Source organism: Zootoca vivipara, chromosome 1 (assembly GCF_963506605.1).
Source record: "Zootoca vivipara chromosome 1, rZooViv1.1, whole genome shotgun sequence".
Lineage (NCBI taxonomy): Eukaryota > Metazoa > Chordata > Lepidosauria > Squamata > Lacertidae > Zootoca > Zootoca vivipara.
This window is the reverse complement of record NC_083276.1, coordinates 115,978,806-115,992,229: the sequence shown is the minus strand read 5'-3', so window position 1 is coordinate 115,992,229 and position 13,424 is coordinate 115,978,806. Positions and strand designations below refer to the sequence as shown.

General features: G+C 43.4%; 1 protein-coding gene across 3 annotated transcripts in view; it reads right to left on the bottom strand.

Annotated features, from left to right (window-relative positions):
• The window catches only part of OLA1 (Obg like ATPase 1), an 85,362-nt gene extending 78,274 nt beyond the window's left edge, over positions 1-7,088 (bottom strand). Inside the window, exons 1-3 of one of the 3 annotated variants that reach the window (XM_035135106.2) lie at positions 6,922-7,088; positions 5,691-5,791; positions 2,919-3,062 (exon numbers count right to left, since the gene is read on the bottom strand). In XM_035135106.2, coding sequence (XP_034990997.1) covers positions 2,919-3,062; positions 5,691-5,791 — 245 coding nt within the window. In that variant the 5' untranslated portion in view covers positions 6,922-7,088. Of the gene's footprint in view, positions 1-2,918; positions 3,063-5,690; positions 5,792-5,919; positions 6,465-6,676; positions 6,820-6,921 lie in introns of those variants that run through there. The other 2 variants (XM_035135114.2, XM_035135097.2) reach the window with 2 other exon arrangements.
• Positions 7,089-13,424: the final 6,336 nt, after the last annotated feature.

Below are 13,424 nucleotides of genomic sequence, written 5' to 3'. Positions count from 1 at the left end.
TGGGTGTGTGCTAGCTTTTGAAATGTTTTAATCATTTTTAAACTTTGATTGTATTATATTGGAATTATCCTTTTTATGTAAGCCACCCTAAAAAGGCCTTCCAAGTCTTTGAAACTTCCTACTGCTTTCTAACAGCAAGGATAAATCTTATTTTAATGGAACTTAAATAGCCGCTCCATAATATAAGTTGCCTGGCCAACTTACAAAACAAATACAAAACAACTTTCAAACCAAAAACTTATAATACATTTAAAATGATTTTAAACTAAAAGCACAATTAATACACAGATTTTAAATATAAGAGGATCAGATAATAATAAGTAAGTTGTTGTGTGTGGTTTTTAAACTCTTCCTCCAGTTCCAAAAAGACTACAAAGGTGCCATCCAAAAAGACTACAAAGGTGCCATCAAGCAAACCTGTATGAGAAGACTTTCCATAATTGGGCTACTACCAAAGAGGTCTCTCCCTGGTGGTTACCTGCCTCATCTTGGATGGTGGTGGCACTTAGACAAGGGTTTTTGAGGAAGATGTTAAGCTTCAAATAGGAAAAACCCAATTATTATCATATGGGAAAAACCAATGATTTCAGGTAACCTTGCTCCGCACCATTTAAAGCTTTAAAACAAGAGTGCATAACTTGCGGTCCTCCAGATGTAACTGAACTACAGCTCCCCGTCAGCATAGCAACAAGATCTGTATGGCCTCAGGTTAGCAACCCTTGCTTTAAAGCTTAAAACCAGCACTTTATATATAGAATTTATTTTAATCAGACTTCTATTTGGCAAACATTCATTTCCTAAAGAAAAGTACAACATAAGTAGTTTATATAAATATTTAATGTTGCTGACATATAGCTGAACTATGCACTATATCTAACATGTTTTGCAACACAATAGCAATAACCCAAGTTCTTATAGGTTAATAAAAATCTGAATTATATTTCTAATGCCATCTTGCCAAGTATTAACTTAAATCATAAATAGTTATTATTTAGTTTGTCTTTAGGGTTGGACAACTTTTAAAAAAATGATAGAAAATTCCTCCGGAAGAAAGGGGCATTTTGAGTATGTTAAGCTCCTGGGCTTAATAGCATGACCTTGAAATCTTCAATGTAATACCTGAATGGTTATTTAAAGTCAGAAACTTTACCTCATAAGTATTAGAGCAGGGTGGGGGATGTTTTTCAGGAAGAAGCCACAGTGCCTCATAGAATCATAGAACTGTAGAGCTTGAAGGGACCACCACCAGGGTCATGTAGTTCAACCCCTGCAAGGCAGGGAACTTTTGCCCAACATGGGGCTGGAATCCACAACCCTGAGATTAAAGAGTCTCATGCTCTACCAACTGAGCTATCATGCCTTAATAGTGGGCAGGACCGGAGACAAAAAAGGTGGATGGGTGAATTCTTGTCTTTGTACAGTAGATCAGATTTGGGGTTTTTTATTGTTTATTTAATATTTTAGGGCCATACACCTAAAACAAATAATTTCCAAACATACCACACCATACAGACAATTTCCAATAATTTCCAAACACATCACACCATGCAGACAAGCAAGACACATTATCACAATTCAAATACACAGCACAGCACAAGCACTCAAGAAGACACACAGCAGTGGCCAGTGAGGCATCCCAAGAGCCAGATAGAGAGTATTGAAGAGCCAAATTGGACTCCCAGGCCTGACATTCCCCAAACTTGTGTTAAAGAGTCTTAGTTCACAAAGGAGACATCAGACAATACTTCACATACTGTATATTCTTGTAAAAACTTTGGAAATTCTTACCCACAACCAAAACAAAAACTGAAAACACATCAAAATGTTTAGACACCCCCCAAAAAGTTATCTATGTATGATTATAAAAACTGGGATTTCTTGTTCTTTACTAGTGATCTTCAACTAAAAGAACGTCCTTTGGAAAAATAGGATATTTATTAATCTTTACAGACATTATATTCAAGTTAGCATGCCTTAACTCCATTAAAGCTTGGACTATAGAACAACCTAACTTCTTACTAACAAAAATGATTTAACAGACTATAAGATAAAAATAGCCAGGAGCTCAACATAGCTTTTTTTGAAAATGCAATTCCGAAGCCTGTTTACTCAGAAGCAAGTCCTACCAACTGCAGAAGACCTTCTCCCTGAAAAACATCCTAAGAATAATGGCTTAAGTTCTCTACAGTCAACACCAAAGAGAGCCCAGAAGATAATGCTACACTATACAGAATGGTGATAGAATGAGATAGGTCACAAAGTAGAGGACTCTGCAAGAACTAGTTCCATTGGAGAGAAATTTGTTTGATCCCAGAAGGCCCATCAGCTCATATAACAGCAGTGGGAAAGTAGTGGGAATTGAGGCTCTAAATGTCAGGGGCAACTTCAATTAGAACTTCATGTTAAAAACTAAAGGAACAAATTGTGGTTTTAATTTCTTGGATCACTGTTCACTCTGTCTTAGATATAGGGGTATGAAGAAAATAGGCAATAGTGAAGCTTTTTATGTGATCTACTTTAAAGACAGACATCTAAGCAGCCACTTGTATGTGGTAAATACAAATAATATCCAGGTAAGGAGAATTTTGTAGATGGAAAAACAGTCCTTCCCCCCCTCTTTTCAGCTCTTCATGTGCCACAATGGCTTTCACATGTATGAACAAGCTGGCTAAAAAAAATTTCAGGCATGTTGACTTGCTTGCAAGATTATTTCAAGTTGCCTGAAGAATTCCTCTTTTCAAACTATGAGGTCCTCTCACTAGATTCTTGTTCAAAAGCAATCCTTTTTTTTAAAAAACCAAACAACACAACTTCAAAACACTTAAATACTTAGAAATGGATTTTGCAAAAATATTGCTTATTGAGAAGCTTATTTCTTTACGTAGAAACAACCAACTGATAACATGTGCAGTACTAACCTTGGAGGTTTGTGGTACTCGCAAAGGAAATCAAATCTTTCATCTGGTACAGGTACTCTGCTCTCATTTGGATCAATAGTGCAGAAAGGAAAGTTCTCTGCTGCAGCTTGACTCTTGGTTAATACATTGAAAAAGGTAGATTTCCTTAAAAAAAGAAAAGGTTGCAATATTTGAGATCAGCTTCCCAATAATACCACATGTGCAACATTATATAGTGTACTTTTGTGTTGGGCACTGGGCACTGCCATGTCCTTTTATACTTTTAATGCCGCCTATACCTTTGCATTATTTTTGCATAGACAGCATGGGAAACATCTACCGTATTTTTCGCTCCATAAGATACACTTTTTCCTCCTAAAAAAGTAAGAAGAGCTAAAGGCTAACAAGAGGGAAAGAGAACCCACTCAGCAGCTGATTGCAAGAGATGGGGGGGGGAGAGAGATAAGAGAAGCTAGCTCCCTTCCCGGCCTCACCCCCTTGCCCAGGCCTCCATGTTGTGTTTCCCCAGCGACATGTGACTGACTGATTAGATTATCTGTCTGGAAACTGTAGAAATGGCTCCCTTTCCTTTCCTTTCCTAAAGAAGCTGCAGAACTGTGAGTTGAACTCCAAAAAAAAAACAGGATTTTTTCTCCTTTGCAAGGTAAGCTGCACAACTTTGAGCTGATGCTCAAAAAACGGGGCCTTTCCCATTTGCAAAAGAAGCTGCACAACTGTGAGCTGATCCCCCCAAAAACGGGGCTTTTCCCATTTGCAAAAAAAACTGCACAACTGTGAGCTGATCCTCAAAAAACGGGGCCTTTCCCATTTGCAAAAGAAGCTGCACAACTTTGAGCTGATCCCCCCCCAAAAAAACAGGGCTTTCTTTCCCCCTTTCCTGCTCTAAAAATTAGGTGCGTCTTTTGGAGCGAAAAATACTTTCCAGGTTTCCACTGGAATCCCTCCAAAGTTGTATTATCTATAGCTCTGCAATTCTTTAAAGTTTCATTTCAACTTCTTACCCACTGTAATGACTTTCTAGATTTGGACAGCTCATGTTCAGGCTTTGGTTATCACATTAAGCGCCCTACTCAATCATATAGAAGCTCCATTTAGTCCAGCATCCTGCTTCCCTCAGCAATCTACCACATGCTTCTGAGAAGCCCACAAACATGAAAATACCCATCTGCCACTGTAACTTCCCAGTTTTCTTCCAAGTTTTCTTTCTATCTGGGAAACAATTATTCATGTTGAAACTTTTTTAAAAAAAAGAAGAAGTTGCTTTTGCTAAAATAATTTTGGTTTAATGCACCATTATGGCATCAATGGCATAATCTGAAAGAAGCTTAGGTAAAAGCAAAGTCAGCCTATTTACTCTGAACAAAACTGGCACATCAGCAAAAACTTCTTCTACCAAAGATGAGTGTGTTTTAGCTTACATTGGTTTCTAACTCAAAGCACTTATTTGAAGACCTGAAGTGCAATAATGTATGCACAATACAATTTGTGACCACTATTTTATCACTATCTCATGACAGAATCTCTTACCACAAAAATCAGTGGTGAAATTCTTATGTATCTCCGGGTCTCTTAGATCTTAGCCCATCATAATTCCATTTAGAAACAACTTTAAATGCTGTCTCCACAGTACTATTCCCCCAGTTTCAGCTATACTGCTCCATTTCCAAAACAGGCTCCTTTCTGTTTGTGAACCACACCAACATCACCCTTCCTATATTACTATTGCTACACATCTCTCCACTACTATTTCCCAATATTTATCTGTCAATTTGTCAATTCTAAATGCAGACTTCACAAGCTCTAGAGAGAGGCCACAGCGCCAATTCTCCAGAACATCTAGTACACTGTTGGCACTAAATACTGAGAGAGAGAGAGAGAGAGAGAGAGAGAGAGAGACCCCAAAAGAAAGATTGTTTCTATATAAACTGTGCCCCTTCTTTCTGCGTAGTATGATTACCTTTATCAGGTAGAGTTTAATTACCTAACTAAACAGAAAAAATGTTGACAGTCTGACAAGGTTCTTTACCTTCATCTCTCCACCCGCTTCTATAAAAAGTTATTACAGCCCATTCTGTAGCCATACAGCCAGATGGGCGGGGTGTAAATAATGAATAATTATTAGTAGTAGTAGTAGTAGTAGTATTCTGCATGGATCAGCCATAAAAAGGTTAGAAGCTGTCAGCTAATGTGCTTTCAGTGCAGCATTGTTTTTAATGCTAAATGTTTAAACTTCCACACATCTTTAAACAATTCAAGGAAGCTGGTCTAACAAAAAGTGCCTATATGAAACAAAGACTTGTGTTCTTTTACACATACCGTAGTTCCAATAAAAAATTACTATTCCTTTCCAGATAATTTACAGGCAAAGTAACATCACAATAAAAATCAACTGTTGAATAATTAAGGTTAAAATGTTTGTAGAGAAAATTCATTTATTTATAAAGGTATTTCCAGTCATTAAAATAAGTCCATTTCTTATCAGCTATCTATCAATCTATTTATTAAGCCCAGTTCAGTAAAATATATCTACTATTTTCAAACAGCAACAAAGAACATCTGTGGTTCTTCAAATTTAGACAAACGTAGCTCAAAACACGTTTTGTTCAAAAATGATCTAATTTAAGTAAAACATAAGCATGAACTTAAAATCATAAATGCTAATCTCAACCAATATTTCACAGTGTACATACTGCAGCATAACACTAATTTATTCAGGAGGGCCTACTATCTTTAGGATGACTAAGCAAAGTTTATCCCCCTTTAATCACCTACCCAACATTTGGCAAGCCAACAATGCCGATTTTCAGGGTTGTCCCGAATCTTCCAACGATTGGATGTGGCTTGAGTCCATCACCTCCCTTTTTGGGGGGCATCTGAAATGAAAAACAGAAGCCACTTAAATCCCAAACTCCCTTGCTTACCTCCAGGACTCCCAAGGCAACGTGCGTTCTGATACATAAACTGAGGTGAACATGTCAGCTTTCTAAAACATGCCCAATACCTTTTTGGGAGCCATGGCATCTACACATAACAGCAAGGGAAGGAGAATATCCTCTGGGATGCCCAGGGGCCAGCCGCCAGCCAGGCACAGGGCTGTGCATGGCACCCTTCTTGCAACCACAAATTCCAAGGCAGCTGGAATGGGCTGCTGCAAAGTCCCTAGAAATGCCGTGCTAAAAATAACCGGCTCGGATCCCAAAGGACGGGTTGAAATTCAGCACCCGTTACGGCTCCACTTCGGAGCCTGACGTGCTCGGTTCTGAGTGGCAGCCGCAGAGGCTTTCCCGGGCAGTCAAACGAGCTGGCGGGAGGGTTGAGCGGAGGGAGCAGCACACCGGCAGGGCGAGAAGCACAACTTGGCGGCTCGCGGGGAGAACAGGATCCTACAGCAAACCCCGAAGCCGAGGGAGCCAACACCACCCGCTTTCCTGCCAGCACCACGGGAAAAGGGCTCGGCTATCGGCTGCCCTAATTCGCTCGCGACTTCGCTTCTCGCTCAACCTCGCGGCCTCGGGCGGCAGAAAACAGCGAGCGGCCCATTTCCCTCAACCCACCCCTCCGCCTCACGAACCGGGCAAGGGGAGCACCTTCGCTTTCCTCCGCCCCTTACACCGGCACAACCAGTAAGGCATGCGGCCCACCCCACCCCAGGCGGCTCGGCCACGGCCCCCAAACCACAGCAGGTTGACAGCAGGTGGCGGTGGGCAAGCGGAACCCGACGCAGCCTCAGAGGGTCGCTTCCCAGCCACGCAACGCACCGACGGGCGGCAGCAGCAGGCCTCTCTCTCTCTCCAGCCGGCCCGGCCCGCGTGGCAGCCGCCGCCGCAATAACTGAGGGAGGTACGGGAGCCGTGAGGCGGGAAAAGCCGATCTGGGCCTCCGCCTCCTCCGAGCCGCCGCCTGAGAGGCACGCGGCGAATAATTAAACGCGGCCACCCTACCCCCACCCCCACCCCTCCGCCTCCCTCGCGAAAGCCGCGCGGGCCCAGCTGAGCGTGTTCACCGTTGCCTGTGAGGGGGGAGGAGGGACGGTTGGGACTCTCGCTCGCTCCCTTGCTCGCGCTCTCTCCCACCGCGAGACCCCTCGCGCGCGCGGACACGCTGCCTGTCGTCCTACTCAGCCAAGCAGCCTGCCAGCCGGCGGAACAGGCGGGACGCAGCTTCCTTATTGGGCGGGGACTCGGCCCGAGGGCAAAGGTCGCGCAGGGAAAGCGGAGGGACGCAGGGGGTGTGCGTGCGCACGCGCGCGCGCGTTTGGAAAGACTGGGTTGCCTGAGTACGTACCTGCGCGAGGAGAAGGAAGGGCGGGTCTCGCGAGGGGTGGGGGCGGGAGGAGACAGGGAAAGGTGCCGCCGCCGCCTCTTACTTCCGCGTGCTGGGATGCCAGACCTGGAAAGACGCAAAAGGAGATGGAGATTCCCGTCTCTGCACGTGGCTCAAAGACTCTCATCGCTTCCCTGCTGCTACTTCCTGCTGTGCCACCTCCTCCCGACTCCGGCGCGTGGTTACTCAGGGGTTTTGCTGCCTGCCTGGAATGGAAACTGCATCAGCCGGTGTTCCCAAACTTGGGTCTCTCCAGCTTGGTTTTGGAGGGGGGGACTGCAGTTCCCATTATCCCTGACCACTGGTCCTGCTAGCTAGGGGTGATGGGAGTTTTAGCCCCACAACAGCTGGAGACCCAAGTTTGGGGAAACCCAGCTGTACAGCAAGAGGACCTCAAAGGTCACAAAGGCTTCAGTCCTAAACCCTGAGGTGACCCCTATTGAAATCAATAGGACTTGCTTCTGAGTAAACTGCTAAGCAACTCTCAATTCATTTCCGTTGCAGACTTCATTGGGAGGCAAAATAATTCAGTGGGGCTTGCTCCCAGAAAAGTGTGCATGAGACGGCAGTTGAAGTTTCCCAAGTATGGGAATCGTAACGTTTTCCTTTTTTTGAAAGTTACGTATTGTCAGAGATTTGCATAGCTGTCAACTTTCGGATTTGAAAATAAAGGGGCAGCAGCAGCCTCACCTGTCCCGGGGACAGTCTACGGTATATCTAACAATCCAGGATAGCAGCGGAAACGGCGCTGGAATAAGGGAATTTACAGCAAAAAAGGGAAGGATGACAGCTGTGGCTTGGAATAAGGGAGTTTCCTGCAAAAAAAATGGAGGGTTGACCGCTATGGATTTGTAGGTGCTCTAATTTAATTAAGGTTAGGGGTGTCAGAGGTAATTTCCTCAGAGGAAAAAGCCAGACTCAAGTGTGTATTAGGCCATAATAGTAAAAGGTGATGGACCCACTGATAAGTAAGCACACTTCCTGAGTTGTGTATTGGAGATTGTAATCCTAACCAAATCAACATTGTCATACCTATGACAAACTTAGTTGGTCTCTAAGGTGCTACTGGAATGATTTTTTATTTTGTTTCAAATCAACAAGTGTTAATGAGGTCAGGCCAACCTTTGTGAGGTGACCACCTGGGGGAATAGAATTGTTGCCAATCCTGGTGGAGCCAAGGCTATGAAGTCCTGTGCATGTTTACATGGAAGTTAGACCTGCTGATTTCAATGGAGTTTAGTCCTGAGTTAATGTGTATAGGATTGCACCTTGCCAAACAGATCTTCTATAATGATGAATCTCCATAACTAATGATGCTTGCGGTCCCGGTTTCTTCCTGAGGAAACACCAGTTCCATCCCAGTATGGATTTCTTTTTGTCACTTTTTTTTTTTTAAGATTGCCATTCCAACCACGCCAGGAGCAAAAGATAAAGACTGTTTTCCCCATGTATGTGCTTTGTACAATAATCTGTTCTGAAAATAACAAGCCCAAGTGCTGGTCATTTGACATATAGAAATGACAGCCAAAGCACCAAATATCTCACTTCATTGTCACTCTCTAGCCAACATCAGCAATTTAAAACATTCTGCACAAATGGAAAGAAAACAGGTTACTGTGTCATTTGGAATGACAGGAAGTTCCCTAGGTTACATCTCGTTTATTTTCTTTGAGAACTAATTAGATTTAAGCCGTGGGTGTTGAACATAAGGCCCTGTTGCTTTATCCAGCCCCTTTAAGATTCCTAATCTGTGGCCTCTGCCTCCTCTACTGCACTCCACACAACTGCTATCACTTTCAGGGCAAAGGAGCCAATACTCTTAGTAGGGCAGAGGTGCTTACCAAGAACTGCTAATACATCAGCCTTGGCCCTTTCCTCTAAAATTTGCTGTGTGGGGTGACAGGGGCACAAATAAGTGTATAGTATACTGTGAATTTGTTCTAATCTGTAACCAAATTACTGTAAGTCTGTCCACACCTGAGTCCTTCCTTTATCTCCCCACCCCACCCCCACCCCGTTTTTCATTGCTATCTGCCCTTCCTTTCCACACAAGTTGCCATGTCAAACTGTTGCATTCAAGTTCTTTCCCCATTTCAAGCCGCATTTGAAAGCATTTTTTCCTTCTTGCCCTCACTATTGAGTGCCTCTGCCTGTTTGCAGTGCTGGACATCAGCCGCTGCAACTCATATTTTTGTTGGCAAATTGTTGTTTTTAATTCAAATTTAAACTGAATCGGTGTTTTGCTGAAGAACCATATTGTCCCACTGCTGCATCCTCACAATAGCCTTACCATGTCACGTACAGGCCTAGTTTGCACAGCAGCGTAAGCCAAACTATAGCTTACTTACTGGAAACAAACATGCAAGCTCCTGGAGAGAAGCACATAGTTGCTCTGGTTTCCCCTGGAGTGTTTTTACTACTGCACTGCACTGTGCTAAGGCAAGGTTTGATCTTGGCTACAAGCTCATGATTAGTGAGCAGAGAGTTTAACCGCGAGTTCTGGTTTGGATGACATCCTAAGCTAAAGTTAGCAGATTTTTTTCAATGAATCCGGGGACACTTTTCAACTTCAATGGATTTTGTCAGGGGACTGATCTGTAAATCTGGGAAATGTCCCCAGGAAACGGGGACATCTGGTAAACTTATCCTAAGCCAAACCTTGGTTTAGCTCAGCTTGCACAGAGCAGCATCTGTGAGCTTCTTTCCAGGATCAATTGTCCATCCATCTCAGCACTATCTTCTTACTGATTGGTAACAGCTCTTCAAGATTTTTCCTGGTCTGCTACTAGAGATAATTTCAACTGAGGATCCCAGGGATTGAACCTTAGAACCATGCAAGACATGTACTCTACCACTGAGCTTTAATCCACCCCAATTACATGTTTTCACAGACCTAACTGACCTATTAACAGGTGGCAACCATTTTAGGCGCATCCAATTGATGCAAAATCCCCGATGCATGGGTCCTTTTGGACCAGGAATAGGATAGAACAGGGGTGTAATGGGGCAGGGCGCACTTATGCCTACATGCACAAGGAGTGGGGGTGGGAATGACACTCCCACATGCAATGGTCATTGCCTGTACAATCATACCTCATGATACGTCCGCTGCGGGTTGCGTCTTTTCAGGTTACGGACGCGCCAAACCTGGAAGTCCCGTAATAGTTTTTTCTCTAGCACAGTGAATTGTCAGTTCCGTTGCTACCTCCGATGGCGGCCTCATTTCCTGTCATGGTGTTTCCTGAGTCTCAGACGGAAGCAAGCATTTAATGTGTGAAGTAGAAGTTGGAATCTAGCACGGTGAATGGTCGGTTTCGTTGCTACCACCTCCGATGGCAGCTTCATTTCCTTTCCCTGCGAATTTCTGGAGTAAAAATGAGAGTACCCCTAAACACTTTTAAAGAAAAAGAAAAGGCACTGGTATACATGGTAACCAAAACTAACATTGTTCTATGCACAGTCTGAGCCAATGCATATTTACTCAGAAGTAAATTGCCATGAGTTCAACAGAGCTTCCTCTCAAATCAGCATGCAGAGGATTACAGAGTTAGGCTTATGAAAATTACGAAATAATTAGCACAAATGAAGGGCAATACCTCTTAAGAGTCACTTCAGAGTCATCGCCACACCACAGTAACTTGCTCGGATGTCCTTAGTAATTGCCAAATTATCCGCCAGCAATTCACAAATAATCCCAAGAAAGCAGTTATCCCCGGAAACAAATCTGAAGAAATACCAGCTAGATCGAGGCAACAGGATCTTGCCATGATGCTCAAAGGCGCAATTTGCTGTCTAGCCCACTTCCAATACTAGCCAAGTGCTACTTCTCCAAGTTGTGAGGAATTAGTACGTTTTCTTCCAAAATGCTCTCTCTCTTTTTCTTGACAGACTTTACCAGACAGCCCCTCGCAGCCAACTGCTAGTCCAGCTTGTTCTTTCCCCAACCACTGGTCAGCTGAAAGCATGGGCATAGCCAAGGCAGGGCAGGTAGGGGAAGCTTCTCCCCTTCAAGTAAAACAATAGGACTACTTAACTAACTGACCAATCACGTCTGTTCTGCCCCCCCTAGCAAAAGGCCTGCCCCCTGCTAACAAAAATCCTGGCTATGCTCATGGTTGAAAGACCAACTGTCAGAACTTCCACAGAATAGAATCTATGCAAATAAGCCTGTTGGAGAACAATTGGTGGAAATCTACTTTCATTGGCTTATTCAATAAGCACAAGCTATGATCTGACTGTACATATCTATCCATCTTGCATGGCCTCTGCCATGAATGGTGGTGCCAAGTGCTTGGGATCTAGATTTTGGCAATTTTCCTTAAAAAATAGCTCCCAAACTACTTGAAATATGGCAATCCTATTACATACAGTCTTCCGCCCGGAGGCTGGAAATGCTTCACTCAGTTTCAGGAAGCTGTTTTCCCTGTCTCCCCATGGAATAGAATGCTGACTTGTATGTAGAAACCTGTTTTGTGCAAGATATTGGACTATGCAGAACTGGCAAAACTAAGAGCAAAATTAAAAGAACCTAACAATGAGTCTTTTATGGAAGAATGGATGCCTTTTTCGGATTACTTAAAGAAACACTATAGTATGATGAACTCATTAGCAGGATTTGAGCTATGAGCAACAAAAGTAATTAGATTATAATATTGTGGTTATGTTTTATTAATTGATAGAAAATAGGGTGCAGCAGAAGGGGAGAAACAGCAGCTCCATGGAAAACGGGGCTGGGAAGTGGAAAAAGAAAAAAGGCGTAATTGTGTTTTGATTGTATGTGCTAAAAATGTTGAAACGTAATAAAATATGATGGTGCAATGCCTGCTCTTAAACCTGCTTTATTTATGTAGAGTGACAGGACTAATTCATATATTTTGCTGTGTTGGTCCAAAGTAACTCAGACCTGATAAGCTGATAAAAGGGTGAAATTGTTATGTTGCCAATAGTCTTTTCAGTAGCGGACCGAGTGGCACCCTGTGCTACACTAGAATTTGGTGTTTCCCCCATCTCTCGTGCTCCGTTCTTTGACATTGCTTTGGTGCCCCCAACTGTGTGGCGCCCTGTGCGACCTCACCAGTTGTGCTACCCTAAAACCACCTCTAGTCTTTTCTCTTACTCTATCAAGTTAAGTGACAGGTAGAATCATAGAATCATCGAGTTGGGAGGCACCCTGAGGATCATCTAGTCCAACCCCTTGCAATGCAAAAGTATGCAGCTGTCCCTCATGGGGATCGAACCTGTGACCTTGGTGTTATCAGCACCATGCTCTAAGCACACGCAGCTGCCATTAATCAGAGAAGCTGCAGACAAAATAAACATTTTGGGTCTTCATAATCTTCAGAATAAAGGGATATTGGTTATTTTCCCCACCCGGTGCTTGTTAAGTCAGCATTTTCTCTGTAACAGGGCACGGTTACAATGTGCTAATGCGCCAAAAGATCCTTGTCTGTTTGGAACAGCAATAGGTCAGAGAAACAAATCCTCGGAGGCATTTTTAAAAAAGAGATAATAACAAAATGCATTTCCGCATCTCGGGGAAGATTAAAGCCGGGAACGAATGGTGGAGGAAAGTTAATACGAAGCAGTAAGCATGTGGAAATGTCTAACAACCTCGAAGAGTGAAATGAAGCGTGGAAATGGGACGGGGGGTAGGGACAACATTCAAGGACAAAGTGGTTGACAGAAAGAAAAGGCTGGTGGGAAACTGATCTGAACAGATAATAAATTCCATAGTTGCATAACGCTTCAACACGTAGGGTGACAGGCTCAGCCGCCAGTTTCTCGCCATTGTGAAACTTCTTTTCTGGAAAAGCTGATCCTTAAGGAGCGTCTCCACCCCCATCATTCTGCCCGGACACTGAGGTTCAGCATCGAGGGCCTTCTGGCGGTTCCCTCACTGCGGGAAGCCAAGTTACAGGGAACCAGGCAGACGGCCTTCTCGGTAGTGGCGCCCGGCCTGTGGAATGCCCTCCCACCAGATGTCAAAGAGAAAAACATCTACCAGACATTTAGAAGACATCTGAAGTTTAGGGAAGCTTTTAATGTTTGACAGACCATTGTATTTTAATATTTTGTTGGAAGCCACCCAGGTTGGCTGGGGAAACCCAGCCAGACGGGCCGGGTATAAATAATATATTTATATTTATATGTATATTTATATTATTTCTCAGTTGTTCAAGAAAA